The sequence below is a fragment of the Agelaius tricolor genome, unplaced genomic scaffold, assembly GCF_023055355.1.
Source record: "Agelaius tricolor isolate 1412-34295 unplaced genomic scaffold, bAgeTri1.0.p SCAF_44, whole genome shotgun sequence".
Taxonomy (NCBI): Eukaryota; Metazoa; Chordata; class Aves; order Passeriformes; family Icteridae; genus Agelaius; species Agelaius tricolor.
Genome location: NW_027269304.1, coordinates 234,868 through 246,970, shown reverse-complemented (window position 1 = coordinate 246,970; position 12,103 = coordinate 234,868). Strand labels below are relative to the sequence as shown.

The 12,103-nt window shown below is 40.4% G+C and overlaps 1 protein-coding gene across 1 annotated transcript in view; it reads right to left on the bottom strand.

The window, feature by feature from the left end:
* Positions 1-12,103, bottom strand: part of MEGF10 (multiple EGF like domains 10) — an 85,928-nt gene that overhangs the window by 32,511 nt on the left and 41,314 nt on the right. Inside the window, exons 8-11 of the mRNA XM_071455093.1 lie at positions 10,262-10,398; positions 7,729-7,941; positions 2,141-2,315; positions 1,184-1,304 (exon numbers count right to left, since the gene is read on the bottom strand). Of these exons, the coding sequence (XP_071311194.1) occupies positions 1,184-1,304; positions 2,141-2,315; positions 7,729-7,941; positions 10,262-10,398 (646 nt within the window). The remainder of the gene's footprint in view (positions 1-1,183; positions 1,305-2,140; positions 2,316-7,728; positions 7,942-10,261; positions 10,399-12,103) is intronic.

Genomic DNA, 12,103 nt, shown 5'->3' with positions numbered 1-12,103 from the left:
CTGTTTTTCTAGCAAACTCTATTTAGATGGGATATTGGGAATTAGAAATTGTTCTCTGGTAGGGTGGGCAGGCCCTGGCTCTGGGGCTGCCCCTGGATCCCTGGCAGTGCCCAAGGCCAGGCTGGACACTGGGGCGTGGAGCAGCCTGGGACAGTGGAAAGTGTCCCTGCCATGGCAGAGGGTGGAATGATGATCTTCCAACCCAAACTGTTACCAAATCCTCCAAAATCATTGTTATAAATAAACCCCTCTAACACTGTGTTCACTGTCAGCAAGTCAGGCATTGGTCTATTCCTGGTCAGGGTCTGTGTGTGTGTGGCTGACAAAATTCTGGCCTCTACACAGATGCAGACACTAAACTTTTTCACTTATTTATCCGTTTTTAGCAAACAAAGAAATTATTATTCATTGGTTCTAAATGACGTAATTCTCTTTCATTATGTAGCATTCTATCCTCTATTGGTAATAGATTCCTCACTTCTCAGGCTAATAAATCTGTATTTTTTACTATTTTTATTATCTTTTCCACAGGTAGGGAGCTTCCAACACACATGTATGGAGCCTTAGTTATCTTGCTGTCTTCCTCATCTTCTGGTTTCTGCGAAATGTCTTTGTAGCCCATAAATTCTGCACTTCTCATATTCGTTTTAAACAACACATCTCTCTCTCTCTCTCTCCCCCTTCCCCAGGCTTTGTTCACTGAAGCACATCAAAATTAGCTAAGGAAAACTTGAAGTTTCAGTAACTTTTCCCAAGTATTCCCACAACAGCTGCTTATGAAAAACTTTGCTAAATTGTGGCTAGAAGTGATTCAAAACTAACACACTGCTTGTAGTCAACATGCGGGTTATGACTAATTAAAAACAAATTATTAAAAGTTAATGAAAACCATTAATTTAAAAAAAAAAAAGAAAAGTTATGTAATTCCAACAAAACCGTTCTGGGATTCTGTATGATTTTGATTAGGAATGCTGACATCAGATAAAGGGTACATCCCACAGACCTCCTGACAGAGCAGAGAACAAATTTTCTTCCCTGAGAATACATTTTCCTTGTTTTCACCTCCCAGAGCAGCAGAAGCATCAAGTGCCTGCTTCTCATTAAGTTTCCTCTTCTCTACTTCAAAAACCCAATTTCATTTTACAGTTACAGGGAAATGAAATCCATCTGAGGAGACACTTACCTGCTTTGCAGGCACAAGAGCCATCCACAGGAGAACAGGCGGCCCCGTTTTTGCAGCTGCACACGGAGGAGCAGTTCACTCCATATGTCCCAGGGAGACAAGGGGTACCACAAGATGCACCCTGAATTATAAAAGAAGTGTCTAAAAAGAGTCTAAAAACCAATTGAGGAGGCTCAGAAAATACAACTGACTCAAGTGATATAAAAGCCAGCAAAAATACAGACCATGCATGTCCTAGGCTGTCATTTTCTTTAATTTAGGGGAGAAGGACACTTTTTGTGCTTTTGAAGTATTTTAAAGTCTTTTCAATCTTTTCAAGTATTAGTTTTCTATTGCTTGCTGTGAGAGCTCAACTCACATAGCACCTGGTTAGATCAGGTGGATCAGAGGACAGTAATAAAGAAGCTCTTTATGAAGTCAAAACACAGTAAGAAAGAAGTCTAATGGTAAATTATGTGGGTATGTAAAATATTTTTAAGAGCTAATTTGGCTGACGTTTTCAGTTATTACTTTCACAAGAACAGTCGTACTGTAAAATGTTAGATTAGCATCCAAAGCACATGTAACAGCAAATGTGTGTAAAAGTTGCAGAATAATCTGTCCTGAAGTATAAAAAGAAGTGCTTTTGGCTGAAGTTTCTGTGGATGGAGCGTGAGGAGTTGATGACTGAAACCCATCATTCCTGCCTTTACTTACACCTCAACAGCACGCCCTCATTCTTACCAACATCTCAGAAATCAAATTAACTTCTCCTTCTAAAAACGCCTCCACTGCAGCAGTGAGAACCCACCAGAAATGCTGATTTCTCAGCGTCCTACAGCACAAGCAGCGCTACCCAAACGCCCTCACTTCCCTTGTACCGCAGCGGAGGAGAAAGGGACGGGGTGGCACCCTCAAGAATTTGCTGCACAACTGGGGCTGGAAACTGTGAAACTGTGAAAGTGAGACCTCTTTTACCTTAAATCCGGGGGCACAGGTGCAGGTCCCAGTGACGCTGTCGCAGTCGGCCCCGTTCTGGCAGCTGCAGATCTGCTGACACGACTCCCCGTAGAAGCCCGGCGAACACGTCTCGTTGCAGTACAGCCCCGACCAGCCTGGCTTGCAGGAGCATTCCCCAGACATGGGGTGACAGCTGCCCCGGCAGGGGGATGAAAGGTTAACTCAGTAATTCAGGACTAAACGTGGCGTAAGTATTGTTTTCTCTACATATGACCAAAAAAAAACCCCAAAAAAACCCCCAAAAAACCCCCCAAAAAACCCCCAAACCCCCCCAAAAACATACAAAACCCCAAAAACCCAAACAAACAAACAAAAAACATAAAACAAACAAACCAAAACAAAAAAAAACCAAAAAAAACCCAAAAAAAACAAAACAAAACACCCAAACTGCCCCCCCTGTTGCAGATGGGTTGCGTGAAGGGCCTTGCGTGAGATGATCTTACTTTCCACAATTTGGTGTATTCATATAAAAATATGTTCCAATTAAGATGGGAAATGTAACATTACGCAACATACAGACATTTTTGGATGACACAGAAAGAAATAAAGGGGTATAATTTTTCTCTATGTGAGCAGAAACCTTGCTGAAACACAGTTTTTACCATAAGACAGATATCCACGGATCACGGATACAAACACTAAGAGGATGAAACCATTAAACTCCCCAACATTTGTTGTTAGATTCCCACTCTACCAGGATAATTTCTGTAACCCTGCAGAAGCTCAGCAGCATATTGTCTGAGAAACATGATCAAGAAGAAAAATAGCATGGCATCCAACAGGAAATAAAAACACAGCACCCCATCAGCAAAGCAAGAACGTTCTCTTCATTAAACTACTTTGGAAGAGGACAACTGAGAATGGTAAAAAACCACCAGCACTGGGCAGAAGCCAGCTATAGCATGAGAGCAGTGACCTTTTGGGGAGAATCTCCCCTCTCTGCTGGCCATACCTGGTGGCAGAGCAGCTGCCTCTATACCTGGAACAGCAGTTTCATTGAAGGGCCACGCAGGCAGCTGCTGCCTGGTAACAAATGGACATCATCAGCTGTGCAAGGATATATAGGCTGGGAGAGGGGACACAATGGGGAGCTCTGTAGCACTCTGGCAGACAAAGCATTTGCTTAATTCTCACCAAAGGAAAGCCTTAGTATCCAAATCCAATGTATTTACAATGGGAAGACTGTTTGGAGATATTTGCCTCCCTTCACTGATTGAAGTGAAGCTCCTTTAAGAGTGCTAGAAGGACCAAAAAAAGAAAAAAAAAAAGAAAAGCCTTCCTCCAGACAAATTAAATGACCCATGACAAGAGCCTGGTTTTGCAAGACTTGCTGACTTTGTGTGTGGGGGTGTTATGGAAACTGAGTATTTTTCTGACCATTTGAAAATCTGAAAAAATACCTGCTGCACGTTTATAACATTACAACAGCAATCTTTGAAAGAGCTGCAGTGTAACATGGGAAGACATTAGTTGCAACTGCTTTTGGACTTGAGGGCTGCTCTTGTCCAAGTAAGAGCTTAAAATTGCTGAAAACAACCACTGCTCATCAGGGAAGGCATGGATTGTGAAAGCTTGGAATATATACATGGAATACATGGAACATCACCATGTATTCTGCTTTCTGCATATTTAACGCACACACTGTGGCACCATAAAAATTTGTGGGTCTCCAGAGTATTAAAATACCTTTGACAGTGTTGACATGAAGTGAGAGGAAAGGCCTTTTCCTGCAGAAATGGTTCAAAACTCCTGGTGTTCATACTGAACAGCCCTGGTTATTTGTTAGTTATGTGCATGCCAGCCATGAAACAAGATGAAATTGAGATATTCTCATATAAAACATGGGCAAAACTAAGAAGACACATGATGGAGCAAGATAATCAGGTTTGTCTCCTGTCCTAAATTCCTGCAGGACCCCAGAGCTCTCACTAGTGGAAGAATACAGAGCAGGGAAGATTAAAAAAAAACAAACAAAAAAAATCAATTCACAACTAGAGAGTTGTTAGGATAAGAACCAGAACACAATCATAACATAAACTCAGTAGCACTGACACCTGACGACAAGAATCCCAGCGATCACTGGGAATCCTGAAAATTCCCAACTGGAAGCGTGGTTTGTTGTTGGGCTTTTCTTTTCTATTTTTTTCCCCCCTCCCAGGAGAGGGGGAGCCCACAGGCATGAGGGAGCGCTGGATATGAGGCAGAGGCATTGATATTCTGTGCCCCCCAGTGAGTGTCACCGAGGCGCCCTTGCCCACGTATTGATTGGCGCTGAAATTAGTACTCCGTGATTTGTAATTAGATGTAGGAAGCCAAAGCACTTCTGGAGGCTTTTGATGGGTTCTCATGCAGTTGTCTTAATTGGCAATAATGTTTAAATATTAAGGTAGGGATATAAAGAGATGCTGGAAGATACTTTCAGTATATCCTCTTTTATTCCTGGTTGTCGGCTCACAGTTGCTGAAAATACAACCCTACTCTGTACAGAGACAAAAAAAATTACTGTGGGTAGTTCATTTTATGTATCTGAAGGACTTAGGTGAAAAGAATTATTTCTATATGCTTCATTTACATGTTTTGCTTTCAAAGTATCCAACCAAATTGTGTAGTACTCTAAAAAATAAATATAAGCATAAATATGAATAAATAAAAAATTTCCATTGAAAGCTCTTGCACCTGTACATACAGACCCATCAGAAAAATGGAAATTTAAAAAGCCCTAATCTTTACTTTAAAAACAGAGCCAAACTACATGAACCAAACATGAATTCCACCAATAAAACTACACAGGTATCTCAGAAAGGGCATGAGACAAGAAAAAAACCCCCACTAGTGCTCAAGTCATGAATAAATCTTAATTGCAGGCTGAACTGCACCAATGTTATTGGTACAAGAAAGTCTTTACCTGTTGCTGTCCTCTGGGCCCCTCAAACAGATTAAAATCTCTCAAGTATAGCTATTTTTATGCTCTACAGAGCATTTAATAAAGGCTGCTGGTACAACCAAGAGCAAGGAAGGGCTTGCCTTTCATCTCCAGGAGCTGCCATCAAACAACAGCAGCAGCAAAATCCCCACAGCTCAGCCTACCCAAAATGCAGATAATGAATTATTGTCAGAGCTGTTTTGATGCAATTTTCTGGCAATCATAAAACAGTAATAAAAAACAAAGAATGTGCATTTTTCAACTATGTATGTGGAGAAATATGTGAAGAAAACAGTTGCATTCTGGAACTTATGCACACTTTCTTTAGAGCAGTATTTTTTGGAGCTAAGCTTTTTTTTTTTTAAATTAACCTTTCTGTTAATTTCTGTATTGATTAATACCAATAACCTAGAGCTCTAAGCCTACCAATAGCTCCTCTTTGATGATATCTAAACCAGTGATCACACCCAGATGAAAAAAAGCTGTTACGGTATCAAGGGCTCCCAAAACAGAACCCCAGACCTACAGACACACAAAGTTTATATGCAGAAGGAATTCCACCCCTTTTTTTTTTTTTTGCATGCCTTGAGATTACTTTGCTGCTAAATGAATTAGTGCAGTGCTTGTGGCAGGCAAGAGAGGGTTGAGGGTATTCCCTGACATGATTAAAGAGTTGCGAAGCGAGGACAACCAGGCACAACTGGCTCCTAAAAAGATTTTCAGAAGATACTCAAAAGCCTCAAGTGCCCACAGGGAGTTTTGTCTTCTACATGATTACCCTGATTCCTGATATTTATGGTCTTGGGCACTTCCTGACCCAAGGGGAAGGAACATATATGTAAAATTCACTTGCGATGCAATGAAAATATTTGTTTTTCTCACACATCATGATGCTCTGGCAAATATGCTCCAGCCAGCACCTTCAGGGCTGTTAAGTGCCATTGGATTTGTCATTCAGAGGGGGAAATGTCCAAAAAAAAAAAAAAAAAGACCAGTCAAATGCTGTTGTTTACTTGTGAACATTTGTGATCTGATTTGACCACGAGCTGTCTCTTCCAGTGGTATAAATGAAGGAACAGCTGTGTGGGACATGAATCAGAAGTAATCCCTGTAACATTAGAAATGGTATACAGTGCAGTGCATTCCTGTCAAACCAGGCTGCTGCAACAGTCTGCAGACAGATTTTCTGTAGGGAAGTAGCTAACTATAATTCATAACACAATAGTGTTGGGTGTGCTAGCCTAATCTGAGAGCTGGAGGGCCCTGCATTATAAAGACATTTGTTCCTGAACACACTGCACAAATAATAAATTGCTTGATTTTACATCAAAACAACTCCGTATTTTTTTCAAGGTATTTCAGGCAAATGGGATGAGCAAAAGCACAAGTACACAACTGCAGAAGTATAGGACTGGAAGGGGAAAATTATTCAGCTTGTCAACAAAAGGTGTGTTGGACAACTGCAACAAAACATGAAATAATTTTTCACAAAGAATTAACAGAGTAGCTATTTCCATGCATGGATTTAACATCGCTGCTAAATTCTGACTAAAGGCTTTTGTTTCGTCTATGAGAAGAAGTGCCTCTTATATTAATGCAGAGCAGCATTCTATGTGACACTCAGTAGTTCCTGCAAATTACCCTCACAGCTACTTTCAATAGCAAAAATTTAAATTGTGCTCATGACCCTTCTCCAAGGTACTGTTATTAGCAATGCAATTAAGTATGAGTGAATGCACACAATGACCACAGTATCTAATCAGAAGAACTGTTTTGTAACAAGAGAAAGCTGTCCACAATTGTTCTATAAATATGCTGGCTTGCCTCAACTGACATCTGACATCCCTCCCTCACAGCTGAAACGCTGCCTGCAAATAACTAGTTTTTATATTTTCATAACAATATGCTCAGATGCTGTCAAAATCTGCAAAACCTCATAAAACAGTGCTCATCACTTCCTGAATGAGGAGAGATGTGTAAAAGCTAAGCTAATGGGAAAAATATTTTCATTTGATTTCCAGGGATTGGATTTTACCTGCTCGCTCAAAAAAGCTCTTAAATGACAATAAATGTACTTTTCCCAGATTTACAATATGTAAGGCTTTTGGAATTTTGTACTAAAATCAGGCACCCACAGAAATTCTTATATAAAGAGACTGAGAGAAATGTCCAAGCTTCTCATGTCCTCACCAGAAGACCTTAAACATCCATTGATTTAAATCCGGTTATTTCTCATCTACAGTAAACCAGAGTATGTAAGAGGCAGCCCATGTGCACTGACTTTATTCAGTCACAGGGAACAACATAATGATTTATTCAGGTGGCAAACATAGATAAAGGTCATGCTTTGTCTTAATATTTATTTCATGGGTCACAGACCAAACACAGCAGTGGATATCACGATCAAACACGCTTGCAGGTAAAAATTCAAAGCATCTTTTAGGATGGTATTTTCTTTCTCATTGCAGTCAGAGAATACCAAATACTTACAAGCCTTTAGCTGCTTCAGTGTGCATGAAAGTATTAGAAAAATCAGGAACTACTCCTTTTCAGGTTGTATTTGGATTTCTGTGTCCTGTTCAGGAAAAAAAAACCAAAGCAGGGCAGAGGGTGCAAAGCCTACCTCCAGGTGTTGGGCATGTGGCAGGGACACTTTTTATCACACTTGAGGCCATAAATCCCCTCGGGGCAGAGCCTGGTTTCACAGTGTTGCCCTGTGTAGCCTGGCTCACAGAGACAGGCACCATTGATGTGGTAGCACTTCCCACCATTCACACACTTGCAGGTCTCTGCACAAAGCAGCCCGTAGCTCCCCACTGGGCACTCATCCTGGCACCTGGGAGGTTAAAAAAACAAACAAACAAACAACCAATAAACAAACAGAAAAATTGTTATATTTCCCATAAACGGCAGCTTCTGGAGGTTTAAGGGAAATTTGGTTTATGAGGAATGTCTTCTACTGGTCAAAAGTGCCACTTAAATAAGAGCAAAGATCTGTGTAACTTGGAGAAACTTTCAGGAGATCAAACCCCTCCTTTTAATCTCATTTTTCTGACAGATGAAAATGAAAATCAGTAAAAATTTGAGTTTAACCCACATGGGGGGAAGTAGCAATGATTTTTGTTGCTGCTCAAGGAAAATATATCTTAAGAAAGAGACTTCTTCACCAAACTTTTCCTCTCTCATTCACAGAGTCTTGAGAAGATAGACAATTTAGCCAGATTTATCTCCTTAATTTTTCATAGATGGTACACATTGTTTAACCTAAAGATCAGTCTGTATCATTAATCTGACTACTAGAAAATAAAATTTCAGTATCCTGCTTCTCAAATTTGCAATTCATTAACTGATGATTTTCTGGATAGAAATTTCATTTGGCTATGTCTTATGAGTTTGATGTTTTCAGCTTTGTCTTTCCTGTGTTCTAAAAATGAACTGATAAATACTGAATGCCAGTCAAGTTACATGTTGCAAAGAAATACTATTGATAATATAAGTATCTGTTCTGTTTTCCTTCTTTCTTTCTTCTGTTTTCCTTATAGATTTGGGGTTTATTTTGTTTTGGTTTGTTTTCAGGTATGACTAGTAGTTCATTGCATTGAAATTTCAAAGACACATGATACAAGGAACTGCAAAATGTAACAGAAATTAGCAAAAGCCCTCTGACTGAAGTAAAATTAGTATATATGTTTGTTTCATGCTTCTACAGTACTTTTCTCAATCTGATGCAGATACCCAGAAGCTTCAAGGTATTTGTAACACTGTCCTAACTTTTTATCAATAAAATCTTCTTTTCTCCCGAGGTGTAATATAAAAGTAGAGCTAACAGCATAACAATAGAGCAAATTACCCTGTATCGATGTGTCCTGATGAAGTTATACAAATAAAGCTGTGAAAGAATTTTCCTCAAATGGCAAACAGGAACCTCAGCCAAAGTAGACAAAATTTAACCCAGATTTTTTTTTTCTTTAAATTTAACTTGCAAAACCCATCTCTTTGGAGGAAGTGTATGGGCTACCTCAGACAGTGCACACACAGCTCTCTGACATGAAATAAGGACCATGTCCTTATTTAAATAATAATCTTGCCACTGACTCCTTCCTGCCCTTGGAACCATCTCGAAAAATGAAAGAATTGAAAATACAGCCTCTTTTGAAGGAAAAGAAGGAGGCTAAGATCTGCAAAAGTGATCACAGTGCTGCAAACTGTAAGGCATTTCAGATGAAAGTCAGATTTAAATTATTACAATACGAAAAATTTAATTACTTTAGAAACACCAATGTGTAGACACTTGTGTGGTAACTCTTTTGATTTTCCCTGGAGCCCCTGTCTATGTCTGCCTAAATGCATCTACCACCTTCTGCACTGTTTCCTCACAGACACAAATATAACTTTGGCATGAAAATGGCTCTGGGCTAATTATTCCTCTTCTTCTTGAGGTCTTTTTCCATATTATGTCTAGCAGAGCACTTCCCACGTCCTGTGAACGCTGGTGTGGAGAGTGCATATGGTTACAAAACCCACAGCTGCTGGCAGGGATCCCCTGGACTAACCCCAGTGATCAGGCTGCTGATGACTCCTGAAAATGAGTTGTGTGCTGCTTAAAATACACGCAGGAAAATGTTCTTTCATCACTTTCCACTGCCTTCAAAAGTGATGTCTCACTCTAGTATCTTGCCAATCTGCCAAAGCTGACTTAACAGCCATCAGGAGATGAAATGTTTCATTTCATTTGAGCGGAGCATTTTTAGGAGACAACTCTCCAGCCTGCAGCCTTTGAAGAGGGATTGAACGAGCCTCCCTCGCTGCCGTGAGTGCCAGACATCTGCACAAACCCACGAGCCTCCCTCCTCACCCCTCCACCTCGGCCCAGGATGCACCATTCTGCACGACTCTCCAAGGGAGGAAGACTCACGGGAAGTGCCAGGGAAACGGTGAAACCCAGCAGTTCCTTCATAGGAAGTGTTCTCTCACATGGACTTTCAACTCGCAACCCAGCATCAGCTGAGTGACGCGGCTAATGTTTCATCACCAAAATCAGCACTTTCAATCATATCTCAGATGCTTCCACTGCTCCTTCTACCAGCTTCTGAAGTTGCCCTGCTGTGGCAGAGCCCTCCAGGCTGAGCAGCCTGGCAGGAATGGGTTTTCCTTACCGTTCCCCTGTGTAGCCTGGGCTGCAGTGGCAGTGGCCCGTCGCCGAGTCACAGGTGCCTCCGTTGTGGCACTGGCACTCCTGGGAGCAGTTCTTCCCAAAACGACCCTCAGGACAAGGCTGACCACAGACCATGCCCTGGGAGTGCAGAAGAGAAATCTTAAGAGTTGGGACGGCAGCTTGAATGGACAAGGAAGAAGTGAGGGAAGATCAAGGACATGCTGTATTACTCTCCCAGTGCTGATCTTGGAAATGCCAGACCCTTTTCCAGCTTTAAATGTGGGGCATGTTCCAGCACTGGAGGAATAATCTTCTAGGGTTTGCATGTTGGAAGTAAAACACTCACGAAAAACACTCTCCCTAAGCACCTGTGAAAACACTTACACATAAAAGACTAACTGATGTCAATCTCTTCCCAATTTATTTACCAGGAGTGCTATATATTAATAAACCCAGGAATGCCCTCCAGTGAATAGAGGTGTAAGAATCAGCAGCTGCTCTAATGCCCCAATTATTCCACTTTATGGTAAGTTGGGGTTTGTTTTTTTTTTTTTTTGATGAATGATAAAGCTGTTTGCAATTTCACTTAAAGCAGCACATCCTAAAAGCTTAAGGAGCATGATTGCTCCTTTCAATGGGTTTTGAATTTCTGCACTGCCTTTTACATCCTTGGAATTAATTGCACCTGGGTGGTAAGGGAAACATCAGAACCTAAGACTTTTAAGAACCCATTTCAAGAAAAAGGTATTTACAGGCAATTCAATAGACAAAAGACATCCAGGTATTTCATCTAATGTAAGACACTGCAGAATTTGCACCTGGCTACCTTAAACCTCCCTTACAAAAAAAAGCAAATAAAAAAGGTTACACTGACAAAATAGTGTTTCACAAAACCAAAAATTCTAAAATTAAAACGTCTACTTAAATAATTACTTGGAATGGAAAATTAGTCAAAGGTCTAAATAGTCATGTATTAGTTAACACACATACTAGTTTTCCTCACTGCTTCTTGTGCTATATCTCATTTTTAGTAGCTCTGTTTAGGCAGATAAAGGGGAGTCAAGAATTTATGCAAACATTTGTATTCCATGACCAATAATTTTGCTCTTCTAGCATGAAATGCAATAGAAAGTAAAAATGGCCATATTACAAGCTGGGTGTGCTACAGGTGTGCTACAGAATCTCACAACTAGAGATTGTATTTTATTACATGCTCTCTAGTTGGTGAAAAACTGGCCTCTACCACAGCTTATTCTCAGTATAATATAATATGTAATTAAATGATCAGTAAATATGAATTTTCACACAAAAGAAACATTTAAATGAAAAATATTATCAAATGCTCACGATCAGTATTATCAGCAAATGCACTTAAAGAATTTATTTGGGCCTTGATCACCTTCCAATTGCATTATTTTCCAACTCAGAGCAGGGAGCCTGATAGCAAGGGAAGGTAATTTGCAGCTGCAAGGTCAGGTCCTAATTCCCTATCCTCTGATAAAAGGGAAAGAAGCCTAAAGATAATGTCAAGGATCTGATGTCCCATCTCCTCCCCAACAGTGAACACACTAGGCAAAGGTTTTGGACTTTTTTCCATGCACATTGGACATGGAAAAACACTATTTTTTCCACTATTATTAAACACATTGGTGTTATTAAACACAATGGTGTCATCTCCCTATAATATCAACCTACACGCACAAACCAAAGACTCCCAGGCAAGACCTAAAGGATATTGCCTTGTCACAGCACAACTCATGCCTTTTGCTCCCCAGAATCTGATACAGTTAAAAAGGCAGTGCAGAACTGGAGCTTTTTCAGTAACAGATGGTTTCGCAAGCAT